Raw genomic sequence first — 27,201 nt, 5'->3', positions numbered from 1 at the left:
TTGGAAATTCAGGGAACTGCAGTCCATCAATCTGCATAGGGGGAGGTTGGGAAAAACTGGGTTCAACGCCTCAACTTCCTGTCACCGTTCCAAAAGTCCACATTCCCCAAAACTGCTTTTCAAAAAAAAAAAAAAAAAGACAGTCCAGCAGAATCATGCGTTGCAGAAGAAACAAGCTATGGACATCCTTTGAGTGAAATCCTGCAGAAGTTTCAGGAATTTATGCACATATATATATTTTTAAAATATATATATCGCTAAAATAGGTGTGTCTTTTTCCAAGCCATTGCAACAGTTTTGAAGGTCTACTGGCTGTTTTGGCTTGACATACCACTGCTTGTGCCACCTGGGGCGGGGGTGTGTGTGTGGAAATATGGTTGTCTCTTCAGCAAAAGAATGTGCTTCATGCACATTCGTACATTCTCTACGGGCCTTATTTAATGGCCAGAGGCAGAGGTGGGCTCTGCAAAATTTAACAACCAGTTCACCTAGTGCAGAACTGAAAATGTGAGTGCGCTTGTGCACAGCTTCAAACACATGGCAATTTCATATGTGTGGCTTCCAGCATACCTTCTTGGGCAGCCACGGTAAATAGAGCGGGAGAGGTGTGAAAATCAGCTGGACTGCGTGGGCTGGGCGAGCGAGCCAGAGAGTGAGATATATAGGACGGGATAGCGGCAAGGCGGGTGACGGGCCCAGCCGGTAGTCGGAAATACTGGTTCGCCCAAACGGGCAGCAGCCGACCTCTGGCCAGAGGGAACATGGCGGTCACAGTCCCCTGTTTGAATGGAACGGAAGTCAAAATAGCCATGGGAAGAGTTGAAGGAAGGAGCGTTAGAGGTTCTTCTCTAACCAAAGGGAGACCTCTCAAACTTTCGGTGGTCTTAGGCTCATAGACTTGAGGAGTTTCTCTTGTGGTCTGCCAGCAGCCTGCAGAACTGGCAGCGAAGTCGGACAGTGATGAGGCTGAGGAAGAATATGGGCCAGTCCTGGAGGCTGGGGAAGGCCCAGATGAGGGCTCTGCATCAGAGGCAGAGATGGGGCCAGGGCCATCTGGGAGTGATGTGCAGACTCCGGAGCCTCAAGAGGCTGACAGCAGAGAGTCAGAGGAATAGGAGGAGCCTGTTCCTAATGTACGCATGAGAAGAGCTGCCAGAAGGCAAGAGCAGCTAAAGCAAAGAGGACGACTTGGGAGTAAGGCCAAGAGATGATTGGCCTCTCCCATAAGGCTTAAAAGACCAGCAACGGCTCTTGGGCTCTTTGTTGGAAAACAACTTTTGATAGATTTGTTTCTTGTTTTGCTGCATTTATTTCTGGTCGGTGTCTTCTGCTTCTGAACTTTTGCCAAGAAAAGCCTTTGGCAGCTTGCCTAATTAGACCAAGGTTGGTGATAAGGCTGAAGAATTGTGTTATGAAGAATTTGTTTTGAATTAGTTTGGACTACGCTGAGAATGAGTTAATTCTCAGCTGATCTAATAAAGTCCGTTTGTTTTCGAACTGATTGCATCTGATAATACCTACTTGGGCCTGAGTCACAACAGTTTCCTTCACGTATCTCTTCTCTCTTGCTCTCCTTTCAGTGGTTCGCTTACGCCTTCATGACCAAGTGCCTCATCACCCTCTCTACCGTGGGATTAATCATCCTGGTCTTGGCCTTTCACATCAAAGAGATCCAGGTAACTATAAGGGAGAGGTGGGCGATGCTGCTGGCACCTATTGGGAGCTTCAGCCTATTTTAATTGAATTTTGTTGAGGGCTTCCTGTTGCATCTCCGAGCCTCACCTCAATGCTTGGAATCCAGTGTGAGAGCTGTCAACCCAGGGCAGCTTCTAAGAGTTTCTACGAAGCAGCACAAGATAAAATAAAGGACAGAGAACTGTTGAGACTCACCCAGCTCAACGGCTACCTTAGTTAGATGGGCCCATCCCTTTTATGGGCTATTATGAATATCATTTGTTGCTTTATTTTAAAATTTTATTTTATTTTATTTTAATATTTTAGCAAGGGGTTCTCTGCCCGGTTGCTGGGTAGGCATGGCCATGGTGGGTGTGGCCTAGTCGGCCTCCTGAACCATGGCGGGGGGCGGGGGGCGTTTTTGCCCTCCTTGAGCTCCGGAGACTTTCCTCAAAGCTCTGGGAGGGCAAAAACGGCCTTCCCAGGCGCTGGAGGCCCTCTGGAGGCCGGAAACAGACCCGTTTCTGGTCTTCCCGAACTTCCAGTAGGCCTGTTTTTCACCCTCCCCGAGCCTCCATATGTGCCCTGCACTTCCCTGCATCCAAAACAGGACACGTGGGGACTCCGGGGAGGGGAGGGGCGGGGTGGGCGGGGCCAGCCAGGAGTGGGATTTGGGGGTTCTCTGAATTGCACAGAATCTTAGCTAGGGGTTCTCCCGAACCCCTGCGAACCTCTAGCAGCCTACCCCCGGTCATAACTCACTTTTTTCAGTGCCATTGTAACTTTGAATAGTCACTAAACAAACTGCTGTAAGTCAAGGATAGATGGAAGGCAGCGCAGGGTAATTATCTCATAAATATGGGAGCTACTCCAGAACGAGACCTGAAAAACAACAAACTTTGACTTGGGGAAGGGCAGGTTTACTTAGCCCAGGTCTGCCAGGATCAACACTCTTCCTTTTAATTCTCTCATAACAAAAAGATTGTTATGTATGCCAAACTCTGACATATTTTGCAGATGCCATTCCTCTAATAAGAAAATGAAATAACCCTGGAAAATATTTATCTGAACTGCAAGGTGGTGGAAGTAATAGGTCTTTCACATGTGCCGGGTACAATCAGAATTATTAAAGGGGAGGAACAACTAGAATAATTCGCCTTCATCCCCCCAAAATGGGACTTTATACATTTATAAATAGATAAGTAGCTTCATCAAAAACAGCTGATTTCAAATCAAGGTTGGATTCCTCCTTCAACTGGTGGCCCACGAATCTGGATACAGGCTCCTTTAATCTAAATTCAACACAACTAAAGAATAAGTGTAAAAGTTTTTTTTAAAAAAAAAAACTCCCAATAATGTAACTCTGTCCTGGTGTTGAATCATTTCCCCTGTCTGTTCCATGTGAAAAATTATACGTTTGCATTGCAACATTTGCAAAGAAGCATCGGAGAACTGAGATGACTAAGATAATTTACTGATCTTAGTTATTTTAAGTTCACGAAGATGATTTAGATGAGCTGGGCCATGTAGAAATGAGATAAACAAACAAACAGACAGACAGACAGACAGACAGACAGACAAAACAGCTTACTTTATTGTCATTGCACCTTGTACAACGAAATTAAATGCCATCTTCAGTGTACATTATGCATATAAAAACATCCTTCACATTCTATACAATTGAATTGAAAACCCCTGATATATAAAATAAATGATAAACAAACAAACAAACAAACAAATTATACGAATCATCAGCCCCAATGTGGTACAAGAAATTGATTTATTTGGCTGATTTCTACAGTTGCCCATCTCAGCAAATGAAACATAAATGGTGCATCCTCTATTTGGGGGACAGTGGTAGTTCTTCCCCAGAATTTGAACACTATAAAACCCCTGAAAACCTGGGCACCTTTGGGGGAGTTCTCAGCATCAGCCAACACCCCCGTTAACAATTAATATTAAAGAATACTAGTATTAACTCTGTGCCTGTCAGTCTGCCCTGGTTTTAGCAGTCAAAAGCAAAGAGAAGGAACTGCATTGGCCACAAACACGGTTTTTTCTGAAGAAATCCATGTTCAAACAGTGCTCAGGGTTGGAAAATGCCAAACAGATCAGGCTGAAGTCGAGACTTGTCCCTCCAAGGCCGACTGGCCAGCCCAGACATTTAATCCTCCCCTTCTGTAGAGCTCAACATGTCTTGGTTTGTGGCGGGCGAGCCAGCGACAGTCGGAAAATATACTTCAGAAGAATTTTTCTTTCTTTCCTGTGGACTGTTTGATCTCCGTTGCTGATTGGAGAGCACGATTTCCTGGCTGAGTCACGGCGGGGTTCACCAGGCTACTGCCAAGCTGTGACGGGTGGCAGTGACTTTGGGCAGCTGAGGATTAAAGTGGTTTAGAATAGAATAACAGAGTTTGGAAGGGACCTTGGAGGTCTTCTAGTCCAACCTCCTGCTTAGGCAGGAAACCCTACACCCACTTCAGACACATGGTTATCCAATCTTTTCTTAGAAACTTCCAGTGTTGGAGCATTCACAACTTCTGGAGGCAAGTTGTTCCACTGGTTAATTGTTTTTATTGTTAATTGTATAGTTTATTGAATAGCCCGAAGGCCTTTTCAAACAAAACAGAAAAGAAAAAGGGAAAAAGATAAAACAGTTACAAAAATAGCAATCTAAAAATATATGATAGATGACATTAAAATTTTACAATATCAAATTTCAGTAGCTAAGTTGCCAAGACTAGATAACCCAAATAGGATAGCTCCTCTCTAACTGAGCTCATCTTCCTTACAATCGATAATTTTTTTTTTTTTCTGTTGAGGGCTGACTCTCCTCCCCTGGTAAGAGTGATCACTCGATACCTTAAAAGAATGACGGCAATACGAGCCAGTTATATCACTGGTTAATTGTTCTAACTGTCAGGAAATTCCTCCATAGTTCTAAGTTGCTTCTCTCCTTGATTAGTTTCCACCCATTGCTTCTTGTCCTGCCCTCAGGTGCTTTGGAGAATAGCTTGACTCCCTCTTCTTTGTGGCAGCCCCCGAGATATTGGTGATGTTCCTTTGATGGGCATTTCCCCAAAGTGCATTTTAGGCCCTTAAATCAGGAGGTATTTCATCTGCTGGTATGTTTACCAGGGCTTCCCTGCTACTCCAATTAACCACGTCTTGGAGCAGCTCCCCATTTATCATTGGCAATTGAAGGGTTAAAAAAAACCACAAGTCAAAATCACATAATAAAAGCAGAAAAGCTACTGCGCTAAACATTGGGCTCTCTGGAGGAATATCAAACCCCAGTTGTTGACCAATGCAGCTGAAATTGGTCTGGTGTAAATGTAAAACTGAACCCGCATCTCCAGGTAGTCCTCGATTTACGACAGTTCGTTTAGCGACCATTCATTTGTTGTGATGTCACTGGAAAAAAGTCATTTATGACCGTTTTATGACTTATGACTTATGATCAAAATTCAGATGCTTGTAACTGATTCGTTTTTATTTATTATTTATTTATTTATTTATTTAATTTGTATACCGCCCTTCTCCCGTTTTATGACTGTTGCAGTGTTTCTGGGGTCCCGTGATCCCGTTTTGTGACCTTCTGATCAGGAAAGTCAATGGGGGAAGCCAGATTCACTTAACAACGGTGTGACTAACTTAAGAACTGCAGTGATTCACTTAGCAACGATGGCAAGAAAAGTTGTAAAATGGGACAAAACTCCCTTAACAAATGTTTCACATAGCAACATAAATTTAGGGCTCAATTTTGGCTGTGAGTCGAGGACGATCTGTCTTTGGCTGGATTTTGTGTTCCTCTCTTGGGGAGTCATCAAGAAGTCAAGACTAAACCATCAGCAGCCTATAAACTGATTTTAATAATAATAATAATAATAAAGAGCTTTTGCACTTCCATCAAGCATAATCTGTACTTGCTTTGTAAAAAAGAAAAAAACACTTGGCATTCAGTTCCGTTCCTTATGTTGTGATACCGCAACGGCAGCTTTTCACAATAGAGGTTTTATTCTGATCCCGAGGGGGGAATTACTCAAGTGTTACCTGTCTTGAATCACGGAAGCTCGATTCCAGATGCAGGGAGCTGTTGAACGTTTGTGGACTACCGCAAACCTCTCTGACACATACCTTGAAACAGGTTCCCCTTCCATTCTCAGCCGCAGGAGCTCTCTGAGTGACTTTGGGCCAGTTGTTCCCTCTGGCCTTAAGAGCCAGTTGTGGGGTGGCAGTGCTGAAGGCACTGGACTAGGAATGGGGAGACCCAGGTCTAGAAGCTCCCTGGGTGATATTAGGCCAGGGAGTCAGTGAGGAGGTGTGGTGAAGGCCCTGGATGAGGAGAAGGGAGACCCAGCTTGTAGCTTCCTGGGTAGGGGCTCAGGGCCTGACGTGTGTTTTCCATCTTAAGAACCAACAATTAATCAGTGGAAACGTTTGCTTCCAGATGTTCTGAATGCTCCCACACTGGAAGTTTTTAAGAAGAGATTGGACATCCGTTTGTCTGAAATGGTATAGGGTTTCCTGAGCAGGGGGTTAGACTAGAAGACCTCCATGGTACCTTCCAACTCTGTTATTCTGTTATTCTGTTCTATTCTATTCTATTCTATTCTATTCTATTCTATTCTATTCTATTCTATTCTATTCTATTCTATTCTATTCTATTCTATTCTATTCTATTCTTCTTCTATTATTCTACTTCAGTAGTGGGTTTCAATTTTGGCCGCTACTGGTTTGCTCGTGGGTGTGCGCACGCTTGTGCACACAATACTTCTGCACATGCAGAGAGACGTCTGGGCAAGTAGGCAGAGCCTCCCGCTGCTGCTACCAATTTGCCCAATCTGGGGCGAACCGGTAGCAACCCACCATTCTTCTACTCTACTCTACTCTACTCTACTCTACTCTACTCTACTCTACTCTACTCTACTCTCATGGAGTAGAGGTGATGGGTTGGACTAGGAGCAGAGAGACCCAAATTCACAGCCAGCCATGGGAGTTGAATGGGTGACTCTGGGCCAATCCTTTTCTCTCAGCCCAACAGCCAACATGGTGTAACAATAGAGGCGTTCAGCTAGGAGTAGGAAGATCCAGAACCTAGTCTATTCTAAATGTTGAAGTTTCTTGGGTGACTCTGACCCAAACCATCTCTCTTAGACCAAGAATCACTCTGGGTTGGAGGGGAAGGTGCTGGATTAGGAATAGAGAAGCCCACGTTTTAGACCCCTCAGGCACAGAAGCTCCCTGTGCGATTTAGGCTTAGACCCACTTTCTCAACCATAGATTGGCAAATACAGATAGTGCTCGATTTACAACAGTTTGTTAAGTGACCATTCAAACAGCACTGAAAAATATGACTTATGGCCATTTTTTCACAGTTACAACCTTTGCAACATCCCCACGATCACGTAATCATAATTCAGATGCTTGGCAACTGGTTCATATTTATGACTTATGACTGTTAACCACATTTCCTCCATGAAAAGTTGGGTATCATTCTTCTCAACTGCCCAGTTGATTGGGAGGGGTTTAGAAATTCTGTTTATATAAAGCATCACATAGAGCAAACAAAGAGCACAGTCACCATGTGCTTTACTGCTCAACTATATTACTGTAACAGGAAGCAGGAAACTCTACTTAGAACGAAAAAGCATAGAGTATACACCGCAGATCCAAACTTGTAAATACTGCCATCTACTGGCTGAATACTACTGTAGTTGTTGCATAGAAATACATTCCAACAATGAATTCCAACCATGGGACAACCTCGCAGAGAGCTTTGCTTCCGGCTCGTTCATGCTCTTGTGTTCCCTTTGCCTTGTAGCTCTTCATGCTGGATAATGCCCTCACTGATTGGCGAATTGCAGTCAGCACTCCGAAACTGGCTCTCATCATCCTCGAGTTTTTAGTCTGCTCCCTTCACCCTTTCCCGGTGGGAGATTTCTTTTGCCTGGATCCCCAGCCGAATCAGAACTTCGTCTTCCTCTCAGATGTTGACATGTTGCTCTCCCTGGTGATGTTCCTCCGCCTCTACCTGGTGCCTCGAGCTGTGCTGCTGAGGAGTAGCGTGCTGGGAGATGCCTCTTACCGCAGCATCGGGTCCCTCAACAAGATCCACTTCCAGTACCCTTTCGTGTTACGGGTGATGGTCAACAGCCAGCCGGGCCGTGTGCTGCTGATCTTTACAATGGGACTCTGGATCATTGCTTTTTGGATACTGTCCGTCTGTGAACGGTGAGGAACCTGTTGTATGCTCTCATAACTAGATCCTCAGTACTGGTTGTTGTTTTTTTTAATAGCCCACTTTCCCCCAGTCTTGGATAGGAGAGCCTTTCCTATCTTAGCAGAGTTCCTTTCTTTCTTTGAGAGCACCTTAATGTGAACACTTTGGACGGTGGTGGGTTGCTCCTGGTTCTCTCCGGTTCTATAGAACTGGTAGTAAAACTGGCGGGAGGCTCCACCCACCTGCCCTGACGTCATCAAGGGTGATCTGCGCATGCACAGAAGCATGCGTGCGTGCTCCCGTTGCAAACCAGTAGTAAAGGTAAGTAGACCAGGTAGACCAGGCCAAGGATTCAACTCCACAGGTAGTAATAATTTTATGGTGAATGGCTACAATCAGAGAATTTTGCAAGTCTGATTCTCTCTCTCTCTCTCTCTCTCTCTCCCTCCCTCCCTCCCTCCCTTCCCCTCCCCCTCCCCATCTCCCTCTATCCCTCCCTCCCTCACAGGGTGACATGATAGCAGTGTTCCAATATCTCAGGGGCTGCCACAGAGAAGAGGGAGTCAAACTATCCTCCAAAGCACCTGAGGGCAGGACAAGAAGCAATGGGTGGAAACTGATCAAGGAGAGAAGCAGCTTAGAACTAAGGAGAAATTTCCTGACAGTTAGAATAATTAATCAGTGGAACAACTTTGCCTCCAGAAGTTGTAAATAATAATAATAATAATAATAATAATAATAATAATAATAATAATAATAATAAAAAACCAGAACAGCTTACATCCTCCGACGATACCTTAACAGTTCCTAGGTCCTTGGTTAGGACTCGAGCTGCTGAGCTATTAACCAGCCTCAAAGGCTGTGAATCTCACTAAAGATTAACCAATAATAATAATAATAATTTTATTTATATACCGCCCTCCTCCTGAAGGACTCAGGGCGGTGTACAGCCAATTAAAAACATAAATATACAATATCATAGTTAAAATTAATTAAAATCATTAAATAGTTTTGGCCGAATTTTAAAACCAAAAGTTAAAACCCAATTTAAAATCATTCAATTAGACAGAAGTTTTTAAGAAGAGATTGGATAACCCTTTGTCTGAAGTGGTGTAGGGTTTCCTGCCTAAGCAGGGGGTTGGACTAGAAGACCTCCAAGGTCCCTTCCAACTCTAAATATTATTCTAAATATTCCCTCTCTCTTCCACTTGCCAGGCCTCTTCATGGCAAATTATCCTCGAGAACCACTTTGTAAATTTTGCATAATTGCATGATTGGCCCCAGATTTTCCCAATCTGTTCTGGGGGAATTTGTAGGTCAAATCTTGGGATCCTTTGCACAGCAAGCAGGGGTGCCCAACTTCTTGAACTCTGTCCTCTCCTCCGAAGGATTCCTACCTCCTTCTAAATTGAAAAAGCCATTTCCTTTGGATTTTTATTTTTTTAGGACAGCTCCATTTACTGTCTTGTCAGCCAGCCAAAAGTCAAGTCACCTGAGAAGGTCAACAACTAAGTGAGCCACTCTGCTAGAGGAAAAATAAACATTTTGTCACTTTGGCTGACACAGATTTTAAAAAAGAAAGAAAGAAAGAAAAAAAGACTCCTTCTGATTTCAAAAGAGTTGAAAGGTGGCTCAACTCTAAAATCAACAACCTGTTCTCGTGTATTAGTTGGCCTGCTTCTCATAGAGCATGATGGGAAAAAACTTCTGGTCAAACTGGCTTGGCTTAGAGTTCCTACTGGATTCCCACCATATTTCGGAAGGACCGAATATTTTCCCATGAATGAGAAAGTGTCTAAATCCTGGGACTTCTGACCAAGTTGTCTTGATGTCTACTGAGAATGTTTTTAGGTTGTTTGCATGAGCCCATCAACCCCATTGCTAAATGATCCCCATAACTCCCAGACTCTGGATCTCTTGGAGTTATCTTCACATGAAGATATTGTGTCAGAATAATGCTGGAAAGGACCTTAGAGGTCTTCTAGTCCAGACGAATGGCTGTCCAGTCTCTTCTTAAAAATCTCCAGTGATGAAACACCCACAACGTCTGAAGGCAAGTCGTTCCACTGGTTAATTGTCCTCACTGTTAGGAAGTTTCTCTTTAATTCCAGGTTGCTTCTCTCCTTGATTAGTTTCCATCCATTGTTTCTTGTCCTGCCTTCTGGTGCTTTGGAAAATAAGTTGACCCCCCCCCCTCTTCTTTGTGGCAGCCCCTCAAATACTGGAACACTGCAGTCATGTCACCCCTAGTCCTTCTTTTCTGCAAACTTTTCTCTAGACTGGCCATACCCAGGTCCTGCAACCGTTCTTCATATGTTTTAGTCTCCAGGCCTTTAATCATCTTCGTTGCTCTTCTCTGCACTTTTTCCAAAGTCTCAACATCTTTTTTGTAATGTGGTGACCAAAACTGGATGCCGTATTCCAGGTGTGGTCTTACTAAGGTTTTCTAAAGCGGTACTAATGCTTCATGTGATTTTGATTCTATGACTCCTGTTTATACAACTGTCTATTCTATTCTATTCTATTCTATTCTATTCTATTCTATTCTATTCTATTCTATTCTATTCTATTCTATTCTATTCTAGTATTCTTAATTCTATTCTATTCTATTCAGAATTCTATTCTATTCTATTCTATTTAATTCTATAGTATTCTCTACTCTACTCTACTCTACTCTACTCTGTATTCTCTATTCTATTCTATTCTATTCTATTCTATTCTATTCTATTCTATTCTATTCTATTCTATTCTATTCTATTCTATTCTATTCTATTCTATTCTAAAGTATTCTTAATTCTATTCTATTCTATTCAGAATTCTATTCTATTCTATTCTATTCTATTCTATTCTATTCTATTCTATTCCATTTAATTCTATAGTATTCTCTACTCTACTCTACTCTACTCTACTCTACTCTGTATTCTTAATTCTATTCTATTTTCTATTTTCCATTCCATTCCATTCCATTGTTTCATACCATCGTTAGCTGCTCCAGGAATGGTCAAACAATTAACTGGGATATAATACAGGGAGTCCTACATTCATTCATTCACCAACTGTTCAGCATTGAAGAAAATGACTTATGATTGATTCTTGAATTAATGACCATTGTAGCACCTTCAGGGCCACATGATCAAAATCTGGGTGCTTGTAGCATGTATTTATGACAGTGACAATGTCCCAAGGTCACGTGATTTCCATTTGCAACTTTCCCAGCTGGCTTCCAACAAGCAAAGTCAATGGGGGTGGGATGGGGGGAAAGCTGTATTTGCTTAACAACATGATTCATTTAACAACTGCAGTGATTTGCATAACAACCATGGCAAAAAAAGGGGTGTGACTCACTTAACAACGATCTGACTTAGCAATGAAAATTCTGATCCCAGTCATGTTCTTAAATTAAGGACTGCCCCATTTAACAACTGTCTCGCTTAGCAACGGTAATTCTGGTGCTAACTCGGGTCATAGGTTGCGTACCGATTGTGCCTTCCTAGATAAATATGAGCATGAAATCTATTTTCATATTGATTCTCTCTTATTTGATTTGCCAGGCAGTATATGGATGAGAACGAATACCTCGGTGGGACATTCTGGTTGATTCCCATCACTTTTCTGACCATTGGCTACGGAGATGTGGTGCCCGAAACAGTCTGCGGGAAAGTCGTGTGCTTGTTCACTGGTGTTATGGTAAGGAACATGACAACATCTTACAGTGAGAAAGATGATGCAAGGTTGCAATGCTTATTTACACATGTGTGTGTGCGCGTGTGCGTGTGAATAGATAGGTGATAGATAGATAGATAGATAGATAGATAGATAGATAGATAGATAGATAGATAGATGATAGATGGATGGGTAGATAGATAGACAGACAGGATAGATAGATAGACAAATAGACAGATAGATAGATAGATAGATAGATAGATAGATAGATAGATAGATAGATAGATAGATAGATACAGTAGATAGATAATAGACAGACAGACAAATAGATGATAGAGACAGACAGATAGACAGGATAGATAGATAGATAGATAGATAGATAGATAGATAGATAGATAGATAGATAGATAGACGATAGACAGACAGACAGACAGACAGACAGGATAGATGATAGCTAGCTAGCTAGCTAGCTATAACTAGATATAGAGATATATAGACATAGACATATAGGACCTAGCTATCATAGCTAGGAGGAGGATGTATTGTTGCAGAAAAAATTGAAATAAAGAGAAAAGGATGACCAGCAGCATGGTGGAGGGACTCAGTTACAAGAGCAATGGGACATCCCTGGACGATGCGAAAAACCAGGGCAGAAATGGATGCTCCTAGAGAACATCAACGTGGTTATTAAGAGATGACACCAACTTGATGGTCTATCAGCGATCATTCAATCAATTTTGAAGGGTTGGAAAAGATTGTGAGTCTCCAGAGTCCCTTATCTTTGATGGGGGTTGAAGTCCACGCACCTCCAAGTTGCCAAAGTGGAGAAACACCTTTTGGAATAATCCTCCTCCCCACCCAGCCCCCAATTTAAGCAAAGTTAATTTTGTAATGGAATGTTTGCCTTAAGCTTTGGCACTCTTAAGTGGTTCAAACTCAGCTCCAATTGCAGTTCTTGTTTGTTGTTCTCACTGTTTCTATTTAGGAGTTGAGTGAACAGAGAAGTGCTAAGTACCAGTTTTACACCATCTTTCAATTACCATCCCATAGAGTAGTGTTTCTCAACCTTGGAAGCTTGAAGATGGGTGGACTTCAACTCCCAGAATCCCCCAGCCAGCGCTGCTGGCTGGGGGATTCTGGGAGTTGAAGTCCACCCATCTTCAAGCTACTAAGGTTGAGAAATACTGCCATAGACTAAAATAATGGGGTGCCTCAGCTATCAGCATATCCTGGAATTATTCACTGGGCACCGAGTACCAATGATTGGGCTTATAGTAGTGGCCAAAATTGTGGAAACCTTTTGGGAAAAGTGTATTTTCTAAAACTAGCTAATAATACCACTTTTTTTTTTTTTGGAGTAGTACCATAAAATTATATATCAATGGAAAGATAATTTAATCAAGAATGTAATGCAATAACTTTTATGAAGGATTTGCTAATAGAATAGCAGTTATAAAGAAGAAAAGTGAAACGGGATATACAAAAATTATCACCATGTCAATTAGTCCTTAGTTGGGTAACCTTTAGCATGAATGACGGCCTTACAACGTCTTCCCATGGAGTGAACCAAGTCTTTGAATTCTGCAGCTGTTCTAATGTGAAACCAAGATTGAAGGATTGCTTCTATTCTGAGTTTTATTGCTGGGTTGCTTCTGACTAGCAAGTTTCTTTAGTCGGCTCCATATATTTTCAATTGGGTGAAAGTCTGGGCTATTCCCAGGCCATTCCAGCAATGGAATATGATTATCTTGAAACTCTTGAAACTCAAGAAAAAAAAGAAAAAGAAAAAGTGGTGTTATTAGCCATCAAACCTCAAAAATACACTTTTCCCAAAAGGTTCCCACAATTTTGGCCACTACTGTAAATCCAGCTTTATTCAGGCTCAGACTAATGTTAGAGTTGGCTAACTTTTCTCCTTGATTTGGAATTGGTCTATTCTAAGTATGCTGACTCTGGATCCATCACAAAGAAATTTGTATCATTGGGTACAATATATATTTGGAGAGTCAACATGGGGCATTTTGTAGAGAAACTGTATTTCTGTTCCGCCTAATGCTGTACAAGTGATCCTCAATTTGCAACCATTTGTTTAGTGTCTGTATAAAGTCATAACAGCACTGAAAAAGGTTCTTGCAATTATGACCATTATAATCGCATGATCAAAATTCAGGTGCTTGATAACCGAGAGGTATGTACAATGATTGCAGCATCCCAGGATCATATGATCACCGTTTGAGACCTTCCCAGACAGTTGCCGACATGCAGTCCGGGGAGAGGGAGGGAAGAAGTCGGATTTGCTTAACGACCATATGATGGCAAAAAGATCGTAAAATTAGAATTAGAATGATTCACTTAATAACTGCTTAACAATGAAAATTCTGATCCCAATTTGTGGTCGTACCTTAAGGACTATGTGTGCTTAATTTTTCAATTCCATATTTTTGGAAATGTTTTTATGTTATGCTGGCAGAGAGAGAGAGAGAGACAATAAATAGCCACATCAGTCTTTCGAATTCAGATTAAACTTTTTAAAAAACATATCAGTCCTTCTAAAAAAGGTAAAGATTCCCTCGCACATGCGTGCTAGTCGTTCCCGGCTCTAGGGAGCGGTGCTCATCTCTGATTCAAAGCCAAAGAGCCAGCACTGTCCGAAGACATCTCCGTGGTCATGTGGCTGGCATGACTAAATGCCAAAGGCACATGGAACATTGTTACCTTCCCACCAAAGGTGGTCCCTATTTTTCTACTTGCATTTTTTACTTGCTTTCGAACTGCTAGGTTGGCAGAAGCTGGGACAAGTAATGGGAGCTCAGCCCGTTACGCGGCACTAGGGATTCGAACTGCTGAACTGCCGACTTTTCGATCGACAAGCTCAGCGTCTTAGCCACTGAGCCACGACGTCCCTATCAGTCCTTCTACTTTGTGCTAACTGAAGCCATTTCTCCATCCTTTTAGTAGAAATAATCCATGGATTTTTTTTTTTCTTTTAAAAAAACCCTTTTTTAAAAAATCTTCTCCTTTCGTATTTCTTCCCAGGGAGTGGGGTGCACAGCTCTCCTTGTGGCAGTGGCTGCCGATAAACTGGAATTCACCAGAGCCGAGAAACACGTTCATAATTTCATGATGGATATCCAGTGTGCCAAAGAGGTAAGAGAAACCCTTTGCTGGCTGGAATTCCAGAAGGGTGAAGAAATTAGCTTTAGGAACGGTGTCTCAGCAACTGGAGCCCGAAGTGACTATAGCAGGGGTGTCAAACTCGGTTTCATTGAGGGCCGCATCAGGGTTGTGTTTGACCTCAGGGGACTGGGGTGTGGATGTGGCCATGGTGGGTGTGGCCAGCATGATGTCACTCGTGTTGGGGGCGCCTGTGGTGGCCCAAGTTTTCTGCCAGTGAAAACGGACTTCTGTTGTGGTCCGTCAGTGGCCTGTGCAGCTGGTAGCTGATTCTGACAGCAAGGAGGCTGGTGTGGTGTTGTGCCAGCAGCCTGTGTATATATATATATATCTACACACACTTATATTTTATCTGCTCCCTTTAAAATGATGCCGTAGTTTCCTTCTTTCTGTAATCTACCCTTTCTAGTCATGAAATTCAGAAACCACAAGTTCATTTTATCATTATTTTTTTCTGCAGAAAGTCCATCAGGGGTTTCCAGGCGTTAATAAATACAGACACCAATCTTTCTCTTAAGCAAACACATTACTTCTGCCAACTCTGTTAACTCCGTCATCTTCACCAACCGTTCTTGCATCGCAAGATCTTGTGTTTTGATTTCTGTGCAACCCGTGCTGATCTTATTATGTTAGCAATTCTAGTTTATTGGTATTTTTAAATCTCTCATAAACAAAGTTATTTTTGAAATGACTGTAATTCTTCCTGATCGTATCTTTGGCTGGTCTATGATCAAAATAAAGATTAGACTTGACTAGCAGGTCTGTTTAGTTTGCGTGCTTGTAAAATCGTCATACTGTGGAGATCGTCAACTCCGACACTGCAAGATGTTGCAAGAAGCCACAACTACGGTGTCTCTGACAGATGACACCCCCCTCTATTTAAACTCCTTCAGTGAAGGAGAGTCCATGACAGGGGTGAAATCTACTTACCTTCCTTACCAGTTTGGAAGTGCACGCGCTCTCTCTCTCTTTGCTCGCGCACGGAGACCTGGTTAAAACCAGGAAGTAATGACACTCGGGTGGGTGGGCGGAGCTTTGCTCCACCATCGCTACCGGATCACCGAACCACCCGCCACGATTGCTACCAGATTGCCCGATCCGGTCTGAACCGGGAGCATTTCATCATGAACTCTGAGTTCAATCCTAGGTAGAGGCAGATGTAGGGTTTCCTGTTTGAACAGGACCTGTAAGGTCCCTTCCAACTCTGTTAATCTGTATTTGTAACTCCCAAAACAAATTATTCTATTGTTGAGCAGGTCCTACCATTAGGACATTTTTCCTGAAGTTCAGCCAAGATAATATTTCTTTGTAATTTAAAATGCCTTTGTTTCTTGTCCTATCTTCTGGAACAACTCTGAACGATTCTACCCTATCTTTATGTGGAATAAAAGTTCATGCAACATGTTGAACTTGGAAATGGAATTAATTCCTTCTCCGAATTTGCACAATGGAGCCACGCTATAATATCTCAGGAAGGCAGAAATTTAGGGAAGTCGAGTTAATTTGTTTTGTTACTCCCTCCCAAGGATGGTAGTTATCAAATCTGACATTTGGGTTGGGATGGGTTGGGTTGTGCGTCCATATTTTTCCAAATCATTCACTTCTTCATCAAAAATTACTTACTTAAGGCTGTGTGTGAGATCAGCCTTCATGAACTCTGCCACAAAGTGGGAGTCAAGTTATTCTCCAAAGCACCCGAGTGTAGGACAAGAAGCGATGGGTGGAAACTAATCAAGGAGAGAAGCAAACTAGAACTAAGGAGAAATTTCCTGACAGTGAGAACAATTAATAAGTGGAACAGCTTGCCTGCAGAAGTTGTGAATGGTCCAACACTGGAAGTTTTTAAGATGTTGGATAACCATTTGTCTGAAGTGGTGTAGGGTTTCCTGCCTAAGCAGGGGGTTGGACTAGAAGACCTCAAAGTCCCTTCCATTATTCTATTCTGTTCTGTTCTGTTCTGTTCTGTTCTATTCTAATTCTAATTCTAATTCTATTCTAAAGGTGAAGACAACAGGAAAGATGAGAGGATGAGAAAAGAGGAGAAATGGGGCAGTGCTGTGGGAATTAGGTGTTCGGCAGAGTGATGGCACAGGGGAATTCTTTTCTAGTCTATTCTATTTGCTAATTGTCATGGCCAGGATCATAAGCTGTAGATCCAGTGGTGAAGAACCCCTGTGAGATGAGTGGGCAGTTTATGGCCCTGGGCTTCATTTCAAAAGTTATTTTGAAAGGGATGAAGTTGGGTCCCTAGTAAGAATCAGCTATGAGTCCAGAAACCACATGGAGGGGCTGGCAAAAAAGAAATGTGAATATGAGAAGAAGTAGGGGGGAAAAAAAAGAGGACTATTTTCTCTTGACATCTCACCATTGGATGTGCTATCTGGCAGATTTCTCTTGGGGGAAATATAGCTTTTTAACAGTAAAAGGATTATCCACCCTTGCTCCACGATAAATAACATTGGTTTTGCTGGGCACCCTGCCTTGTAGCACAGGGTGTGTTCTCAAACATATGTGCAAATTGTGATAGATTGTGCCTCCCCACTCCCACCTTCTGTGGCTTCCTCTTGGCATCACAACGCTCTGATCAGCGCATCAAAGGCTGATTTGTTTTGTCACTTTCTTTACTAAGGTTGCAATTATTAAGCCACATTCTCCCACACCCTGGAAAAAAAGGATTTAAAAAAAAAAAAAAAAAGCATTGCCAAATTCTCTACTCGGTTTTAGGGAGGGTTAGTAACAGAGGTGGGTTTCAGCAGATTCTGACCAGTTCTGGAGAACCGATAGTGGAAATTTTGAGTAGTTTGGAGAACCGGTAGTAAAAATTCTGACTGGCCTCACCCCCATCTATTCTCTGTCTCCTGAGTCCCAGCTGATTGGGAAGAAATGGGGATTTTGCAGTAACCTTTCGCTGGAGTGGGGAGGGAATGGAGATTTTACAGTATCCTTCCCCTGCCACGCCCACCAAGCCATGTCACGCCCACCAAGCCACGCCCACAGAACTGGTAGTAAAAAAATTTGAAACTCACCACTGGTTAGTAACATGATTGGTAGCAGGCTAATCACTGCTATGTATCGCTGATTAAAAAATACAGTCATTTTCTCCCGGATGTAAATCAGGAGATAAGATAGGGACCATTTTTTGGGGGGATGGGCGGGGAGAAACTGGTCTGTGAACATCCTTGCACACTGATTCTTCTTTTGAATTTCTGAAGGACATGTAGAATGAATAGTGCCGCAGACACTGGTAGCTTCATCAGAGGCATGGTTTTACCATCAAGTTGGGATGAGTTTCATGCCATTATCCCGCTGGCGACTTCTTCTTTGTGATAGCAATAGCATTTAGACTTAGACCACCCCTTAGTGCTTTACAGTGCTCTCGGGGTGTGTTACGGTGTCAACATATTGCCGCCAACAATTTGGGTCCTTATTTTACCAACCTCAGAAGGATGGAAGGCTGAGTCAACCTTGAGCTGGTCAGGATCGAACTCCTGGTAGTGAATAGAATTTGCCTGGAATACTGCATTGTAATCACTGCACCACCAGGGGTTGTTGTTGTTGTTGTTGTTGTTGTTGTTGCTGCTGCTGCTGCTGCTGCTGCTGCTTCTTCTTCTTCTTCTTCTTTTCTTCTTCCTTCTTTTCTTCTCCTCCCCCTCCCTCTCTTCCTTCTCCTCCTTCTCTCCTCCTCCTCCTCCTCCCTCTCTTCCTTCTCCTCCTTCTCCTCTTCCCCCTCTAAGCCACAAACAGCTGCTGTTCCCAAAGAGTGCGAGGCAGAAGCAAGCCATCTATGGCACTTCTGATGTTTAGCTCTAACTCCCAGCATCTTTTATCATTGCCTGCACTTAGTTGGGAATGTTGAGAGTCAAGAGTCTAGCAACATCTGGAAGGGCCACAGATCACCAACCTTTGATGTCCAGATGAGCTAATTTACCCTACTGCGGCACAGTAAAGTTTATGTCTTGCAAACATAACTCAAGTCTCAGGTTAGGGTGAGAAACAGTGGTTGTCTCAAAGATAAAATCTCTTTCTTGACCAAATTTGCATGTGCCTCCAGATGAAATGCTCAGCTGCCAATGTACTACAAGAAGCCTGGTTATTGCACAAGCACACCAAGAGGAAGGATGGGCTAAGAACACGCAAACACCACCGGCGGCTGCTGGCAGCCATTCACATGTAAGTTCTTACCCTGGGTGAAATCCAGCAGGTTCTGACAGGTTCTGGAGAAGCGGTAGCGGAAATTTTGAGTAGCTTGGAGAACTGGTAGTAAAAATTCTGACTGGCCCCACCCCAGGGGTGGGTTCTAAATTTTTTTACTACCGGTTTTGTGGGCGTGGCTTATTTTGTGGATGTGGCTTGGAGGTCATGTGACTAGGTGGGCGTGGCTAGCTGGTCAGTCATTTCTGGAAGGTCCTCGCACTTACGACCTGACTCATTTGTTTGCTTTTAACACTGATCAGCTGTAGGACGGCCCTTTGAAGCCCAGCAGCAAGAGTTTAAACAAGTTTTTTTCCCTCTAGTCATCAGCTGGGACTCAGGAGGTAGCAACAGATTGGGGGTGGGACCAAATAAAAGGTAAGAATAACGTGGGGGGGTGGGAGGGAACCGGTTCAGTGATGTCATATTGTCACAGTTACCGGCTCAGCCGAACCGGATCAAACCAGGAGGAACCCACTACTGCCCCACCCCCATCTATTCTCTGCCTCCCAAGTCCCAGCTGATTGGGAGGAAGTGGGGATTTTACAGTATCCTTCCCCTGCCATGCCCACCAAGCCATGACACGCCCACCAAGCCACGCCCACAGAACCGGTAGTAAAAAAATTTGAAACCCACCACCGGTGCACGCATCTGCGCGCCCACCAGGATGGGGTGGGCCGGGATAAAACAATGTGGGCCAGCCCCTTTAATTTTCCAGGACAGCCTTGCGGGCCGGATCAAACCACATCGCGGATCCAGATCCGGCCCGCGGGCCTTGAGTTTGACACCCCTGTTATAGAAGAGGGTTGTCCAACCTTGGCAACTTTTAAGACTTGTGAACTTCAACTCCCAGAATTCCCCAGCCAGCCATCTTTTGCCTTCAGGAGCTTTGGAGAATAGGTTTACCCTCTCATCCTTAGATAGTGGAAGACTGCTATCATGTCTCCCCTAGTCCTTCTTTTCATTGAACTAGACATACCCAATTCCTGCAGCTGTTCTTTTATATTAGCCTCCAGTCCCCTAATCATGTTGCTCAGGGACTAACTCTTTCTTTGTTGCAGATTTCGCCATGTGAGAATGAAACACCGCAAGATCCGAGATCAAGTGAATACCATGGTGGATATTTCTAAGGTGGGTTTTCTAGCCAGCCCATGACAGGAGAGCCCTTGCCCGGGTTTAAAAGAAGGCCTGATTCTTCTACACGTGGGTGCCTGAACTACAATTTCCAGCAACCCAGACAGGGCAATCAAGGGCGAAGGGTCCCGGGAATCAGCCTCGTCTGGAAAACTATCACTTCTCCATCACTATCTTTAGCGGAGATGGAATAGATTTTTCTGCTTGTAGGTTGTATTTGTTAGCTGACCTTGTTTGGGGTCAGAGGTTAGGCAGGATGGGTGACCGCCACACTCTAGGTCAGGGGTGTCAAACTCGATTTCATTGAGGGCTCAATTTCATTTGAGTCCATCCTCGGAGGACTGGGATGGGTGTGTCCATCTTGACATCACTCGTGTCAGGGGCACCAGTGGTGGGATTCAGCCGGTTCTGTCCGGTTCAAGCAAACTGGTAGCACCAACTGCAGTAAGCTCCGCCCACCTGCCTGGATGTAATGCTGTTCTATTTAGCCATGTTTTGGAGGCTGTGCGCATGCGTGGATGGCACGTGCATGAGCAGAGCATGTGTGGAAGGTGGTGCGTGCACTCACATTTGTGAACCGGTAGGGAAGGTAAGTGAATCCCACCTCTTGAGGGGCACCTGTGGTGGCCTGGCCGCTCTGCCAGTGAAAACGGGCTCCCGAGCTCCGTTTTCAGCCACCCCGGTCTCCTGCAACGCTCTGCCAGTGAAAACAGAGTTTGGGAGGGCCGCATGCAGCCTTCCCGAGCTCCGTTTTTGCCAGCAGAGGCACCGCTGCTGTCCTTTGATGTTTCCAGAGCAGTCCAGTGGGCCAGATCTAAGGACCTCATGGGCCGGATCCTGCCCCCGGGACTTGAGTTTGACACCCTTGCTCTAGGTTAGCATGGGAAGCTAAAGGACCCTCCCAAAAAGACAGCTGGGCGGATGTTGTCCACGAAGTCACCAGGAGTTCAACTTGAGGAGACTTGTACTTCTGACTCCTGTCTTCAAGGAGTCAGGAGACCTCCAGAGACACGCCAAACCTGGCCCCACCAGCATGATTTCTGTCTTCTCCTCCTTCCAGATGCAAATGATCATGTGCGACCTCAGATCCAGCCTTAGTATCTCTCACCAGGAGCTGGAAAAACAGATCATGTCCCTTGAGGGGAAACTGGATGAGATGACCAGATTGCTTTCTGCCCTTGTGCAGTCCAAGCAACAGGAGGAACAGCAGGTGCATTGATGGTCAAGGACTGCCAGGTAAGGTTGGGCCTCTGTGGACTAGAACTGGTGGGTCTTTTTTGGGGGGGGGGGACGATCTTTTCCGTTTGCAAAAAGTAAATGCACGAAATGACAGGGCTAAAAACAGGGAAGGTTATGGAATGTGGGTTCAAGGAAAGGCCAAAGAAAGTGAAAATCTTTCACCAAGTGTAATGTGGGAACGACCCTGAGAGGCAGGAAGGGGAGGGACGAGATGCTGCCTAGGGAACGATCAGATAAGAGGAGTCTTGGCCCACAGTTACATAACAGGCAGAGAAAGTAAATTAAAAATAATCGGGCAGTCAAAGAGATTGGTGGCTACTTGAACTTGCAAGGTTCTGTTAATGTAGCTTGACAATAAAAACAGGATTAGCTCATCAGGCCACAGTTTTTGGATCATCTGAGAAGCCCGACACTATGCGGTATTTTAGAAGGGGTCGCAGTTCTAATTTAGCTAGAATAGCCTTCTCTTGGTTCTGCCCTCAGAAACCCAAAATTAATGGGTTCAGGTGGATGGTTCAGGTAATTTTACTTTGAATGCCAAATCCGTGCATCTAAAATGTAAAGTTTTGTTTTTTTTTAAGAATACCTGCTGTATTCCACCCTGGTTTAGTAGTTAAGGCACCAGGCTAGAAACCAGGAGGCTGTGAGTTCTAGTCCCACCTTAAGCATGAAAACTGACTGGGTGACTTTGGGCCAATCACCATGAGACCGTGAGTTCTAGTCCCTATTTTAGGTGAAAGCTGGCTTGGGTGACTTTGAGCCAGTCATTTTCTCCCAGCCTAACCCACCTCACAAAATTGTAGTGGTGGGTAAATAGGAAGGAGGATTACTAGGAATGTTCACCAACTTGGGTTATTTATAAAAAATAATAAAACTGGGATATAATTTTTTTAAAAAAATAAAATAAAATAAGGATTTGATTTTTTTAAAATAAACAATACCCGTGTTCAGTCTGTTAGGTCTGGTGCAAGTAGATAAAATGGGCATTTAGGTTGATATTTATTGGAGCTGTCTGAGCACAGAATTAACATGTCATCCCTCTTTCGACTTTTTTCCCCCCCTATCATCTCAGGTGGCCACCAAGAGGATTTTGAGCTCTCATTTTCTCACTCCTGGCTCAAGATATGAACTTTTAGAACACCGACTGCCTTTTTTTTTTTTAATGGATTCCGTAAGCCAAAGCAGTACACGGAGAAGAAAATAACTGTCACTACAGCGCCATCTCGTGGTACCTTCAAGACACGACGAGCCTTATAACTTTCTTTAGAATGGCCGGCCGGCCACAAGGCTAGTATAAAAACCTGGTTTGCAGTTGAGGAAACTTATTGTGTCGGTAAATGTATCTGCAGAGACATGTGCCTTGGCCGGGGAGGTGGGTTGGGAGGTTTTCTTCTGGATGGAAACCATATCCTGGTATCCTCTCGTTGCTGAAGATAAAAAACGAACCGTGGGAGGAAAGGGATGGAAACCACTTACGGGATAGGAAAACAGCCAGAAACGTACTTGAAACGGAAGAGAAAAAAAAAATCTCAGCGCTGTGGAATGCAAAGGTTCTGCCTTTGGTCTTGGGCAGAAACCTTTCCAGACGTAGCAGGAATCAGATCTGCAGGAAGCAGTTGGCCAGCTACTGCCCAGAACTTCTCGAGGACGGAAGACGTCATTCCGTTTAATTTTGACAGCTTGCCACCCGGTTTTGGCGACTTGAGCTTGAGCGACAAGCCGCCCGACAGGGCCGGGACGCTTGCCCTGTTCACAGGGAGAGGGTTTCGTTTGTATTTTTATTATTATCTGTGTGAAATTCTCGACGCTATTTAAGAAATCATACGACTTGATCGGATTGAGTTCCGATCGCGCATTTGGTGCAAGGATCTAAATTAAAGCATCTCCAACAGGAAGACGGGATTCGGCCTTAGTGTGAACGGCAAAACTTGGGATCAGGGGTTTCCACGGTCAAACGTTGAATTATTAACACAATCACAAGGCACGCTACCCAAAGAAGTTTGTTCTCGACAGTGGTGTTTGGGTTGGTTGACGAGTAGTCCTCAATTTATGACCGTAATGCAGCCTGGAATTTAAGTCATGATGATCATTAAGTCAAGACATCCACACAACCAATCCAATTTTATGACATTTTTTTCCCCATAGTTGTTCAGCAAATGCCATACTCATTAAGCAAGTCAATGAATTGCGGTGGGCACTGTTCGATGGGAAATTGCTGAAGACCTGTCATAAGTCAGTTCACCCACATGACCAACCCAATTTTACCACCTTTTTAGTGGTGGTGGTTGAGCAAAACCCCCTAGTCATTAAGCAAATCAATGCATTCTTATGGCCACTAATTCTGTGCTGGAAACCCGCGAAAGACTGGATTCCAGCAAAAACTGATGTAAAGAGCCAGGGTGACACAGTGGTTAGAATGCAGTATTGCAGGCTAAATTCTGCCGACTGCCAGCAGTTCGATTCTCACAGGCTCAAGATTGGACTCAGCTTTCCATCCTTCTGAGGTCGGTAAAGCGAGGACCCAGATTGTTGGAAGTGGTATGCTGACTCAAGGTTATTTTGTCCGAAATGCTTGTGTCGTTGACTGTGCCCACAACTTAAGAGCCGCTGTGGTGGCGCAGTGGTTAGAATGCAGTATTGCAAGCTAACTCTACTCGCTGTCAGCAGTTCGATCCTGACCGGCTCAAGCCATCCTTCTGAGGTTGGTAAAATGAGGACCCAGATTGTTGGGTGGGGGGTGGGATAGGCTGTAAACCAGTTAGAGGAAGCTGCAAAGCACTACAAAGTGGTATATAAGCCTAAGTGTTATTACAAAATTGTGTCACGTGAACACAGAATGCTGCAACTTAACGTAAAGGTGAGGCAGCTGTCAAGAGCGCGGAATGAAGCCATGTGACCACTAGGGGGCGTGTGCGCGCCACTGTTGGAACTTTGTAACTGTGTCTTAAGTAGCTTTTAGGGGGAAGGGGGTCCATTGTAACTTTGAATGGTCGTGAAAGCAACTGGTCACTCTACCTGTACTGTATATTAAACGTCCAGCAAAAGGAAGGAACATCCAGTAATGATCTGAACCAAGCTAAAGAACCATATTCAGCGAAATGTTAGGGACAGATGCTTTGCAAGCAAGCAATTCCTTAAGTTTCCATGCTGAACTCCACTTAAAACCCCAGATTGAGATTACGAGATCTCAGTTTTAAGGGTACCAACACGCCAAACTTGATTTAGCTTTTCACCTTGGATGGCTCTTTTGCGCATTACAGCAGTTGCCATGCAAACTTCGCCTGTATTTAGCTCATCGTCCAAGGTATTTTGTCCGAAATGCCTGTCTTGTGATTGTATCCACAACTTTAAGAGCCGTGGTGGCGCAGTGGTTAGAATGCAGTATTGCAGGCTAACTCTGGTCGCTACCAGCAGTTCGATCCTGACCGGCTCAAGGTTGACTCAGCCTTCCATCCTTCCGAGGTCGGTAAAACGAGGACCCAGATTGTTGGGGGCAATATGGCGGCTCTGTAAACTGCTCAGAGAGGGTTGTAAAGCAGTACCAAGTGATATATATCCTGTTTCCCCGAAAATAAGACATCCCCTGATAATAAGTCCAATTGAGCTTTTGAGTGCATGCGCTAAAATAAGCCTCCCTCTGAAAATATTTAAACGCAGAGCTGGAAATCAGGTACGATGGCAAGAGGAGCCCCATCCACACACCCCAAAATAATAAAACCTCCCCGAAAATAAGCCCAAGCGCTTATTTCGGGGTTCAAAAAAATATAAAACAGGGTCTTTATTTTCGGGGAAACACGGGTAAGTCTAAGTGCCATTGCTGTTATGAGACATTAACGAGAACAGCTCTGCTTCCAAAGTCCTGCACTTAATTAGAGGCAGGAAAAAAGGCCTTTGTTCCAATAACAAAGATAAATTATCTGCTATCTCCCATATCGTGTTCTCCAGATGTGCCAAGTGCAAAATGCCACCTGGAATTTACACTCTATACCTATCAAGAGATCGCTAAATCAGATGAAGTTTCTGTGAGTCCATCGGGACATTGACTCTGAAGGTGGAGGAAGTACTCACAACCGAAAAGACGCAGCTTGTTTGAAGAGAGGGGAAGGGGGTATGTGTGTGACGGAGGCCATTTTGTAAATTGTCCTCTTTTAATTAGCGTGGGTGACCTGTAGCCCTTGGCCTAATTTCATTTAGGGAAGGGCAGAAGTCCGGAAGGAAAGTTAGAAGAGAAACATTAAAAAGAAAAGGGGGAATGTGGAAGAGATTAGCTTAGCTCAGGGATGGCTAATCTTTTTGCCGTCGCGTGCCAAAAGTGGGGGGAGCAGGGAGGGCAGTGGTGGGTTCCTCCCGGTTTGGTCCGGTTTGGCTGAGCCGGTAGCGGTGGCGATATGACGTCACCGAATCGGTTCTCCCCCCCCACGTTATTCTTACCTTTTATTTGGTCCCACCCCCAATCTATTGCTGCCTCCTGAGTCCCAGCTGATGACTAGAAGGAAAAAAACTGTTTAAACTCTTGCCGCGGGGCTTCAAAGGGCCGCCCTACAGCTGATCAGTGTTAAAAGCAAACAAATGAGTTGGGTCGTAAGTGCGAGGACTGGTCGTAAGTGCGAGGACCTTCCAGAAATGACTCTGACCAGCTAGCCACGCCCACCTAGTCACATGACCTCCAAGCCACACCCACAAAATAAGCCACGTCCACAGAACCGGTAGTAAAAAAATTTAGAACCCACCCGAGGGAGGGGTCACGTGCGCGTGTGCCCATACCCATAATTCAATGCGCCCCATGCACACTCCCCCCACTTTTGGCACGCAATGGCACAGTGGACCCGGTAGGCCCATTTTTCAACCTCCCCAGGCTCCAGAAGCTTTCTTGGAGCCTGGGGAGAGCGAAAACAGGCTTCCCCACCCCTCTGGAGGCCAGAAAAGGCCCATTTGCCAACTTCCAGTGGGCCTGGAAGGCCCAAAAATCAGATGTGCGTGCTGGAACTGAGCTAGGGCAATGCTCGTGTGCCCACCGATATGGCTCTGCGTGCCACCTGTGGCATGCGTGCCATAGGTTCACCATCATGGCCTTAGCTGTTGGAGGAAGGGAAGGAAGGGTAGGTTACAAAACATGCAGATCAGACCTTCCATCTTCTCTCCCATCTGCGACCCACTGAATGAAGGATGTCGGGGATCGGAAGGCTGTCGAAGGCTGTCAGAAAAGGAAGCCAAGAGAGTTCCTGTTCTCTTATCACAAGAAAAAGGGTCTTCCCCACAGAATTTGTAATGGTTTTACACTTGCGTAAAAAAACAGCATACAGGTAGACCTCCCTTAGTGACTGCCCTGCTTAGCAACCAAAGTTATGTCGCTGAGAAAGCAACTCTAAGGCCGGTCCAGAGGCTTATGACCGCGGCAGTGTCCTGTGGTCATGTGATCACCACGTGTATGTGCATGCTTCCCAGCTCACTTCCAACCAAGTCCAGGCCAACGACTGCAGTAAAATCACAGGCTGTGGTCAGGGGATGCTTTGCTTACTGACCGCAGGTGATTTGCTTAGCAACCGTGACAGAACCAAGATCATAAAAGTCGTGTTGCGGTCACGTGAGGTCGAAGTTAGCAGCAGAGTTGCCGGTTCCAATTGTGGACGTTGAGCGAGAATTCCCTGCATACAACTATGGTCGATAAATTGGGTCTGGTAAATATTGTACCCCCTCAGGAAGAATGCCATCACCCCCAACCAACGTAGTTTAGGTAAAGGTAAAGGTAAAGGTTCCCCTCCTACATATGTGCTAGTTGTTCCCGACTCTAGGGGGCGGTGCTCATCTCCGTTTCAAAGCTGAAGAGCCAGCACTGTCCGAAGACATGTGGCCGGCATGACTAAACGCCAAAGGTGGTGCCTATTTTTCTACTTGCATTTTTT

At 44.4% G+C, this 27,201-nt stretch overlaps 1 protein-coding gene across 2 annotated transcripts in view; it reads left to right on the top strand.

The window, feature by feature from the left end:
- KCNN4 (potassium calcium-activated channel subfamily N member 4) overlaps nucleotides 1–23,193 on the top strand; it is a 49,385-nt gene extending 26,192 nt beyond the window's left edge. The window contains exons 2-9 of one of the 2 annotated variants that reach the window (XM_034434940.3): nucleotides 1,581–1,676; nucleotides 7,499–7,908; nucleotides 11,449–11,584; nucleotides 14,597–14,707; nucleotides 18,786–18,904; nucleotides 19,987–20,056; nucleotides 21,120–21,295; nucleotides 22,371–23,193. In XM_034434940.3, coding sequence (XP_034290831.2) covers nucleotides 1,581–1,676; nucleotides 7,499–7,908; nucleotides 11,449–11,584; nucleotides 14,597–14,707; nucleotides 18,786–18,904; nucleotides 19,987–20,056; nucleotides 21,120–21,278 — 1,101 coding nt within the window. In that variant the 3' untranslated portion in view covers nucleotides 21,279–21,295; nucleotides 22,371–23,193. The remainder of the gene's footprint in view (nucleotides 1–1,580; nucleotides 1,677–7,498; nucleotides 7,909–11,448; nucleotides 11,585–14,596; nucleotides 14,708–18,785; nucleotides 18,905–19,986; nucleotides 20,057–21,119; nucleotides 21,296–22,370) is intronic. The other variant, XM_087876364.1, reaches the window with a different exon arrangement.
- Nucleotides 23,194–27,201: the final 4,008 nt, after the last annotated feature.

The sequence above is a fragment of the Pantherophis guttatus genome, chromosome 10, assembly GCF_059756535.1.
Source record: "Pantherophis guttatus breed Tessera chromosome 10, ASM5975653v1, whole genome shotgun sequence".
NCBI classification, from domain to species: Eukaryota; Metazoa; Chordata; class Lepidosauria; order Squamata; family Colubridae; genus Pantherophis; species Pantherophis guttatus.
Note: the sequence above shows the minus strand (reverse complement) of the source record. Positions and strands in the feature narration are given on the sequence as shown.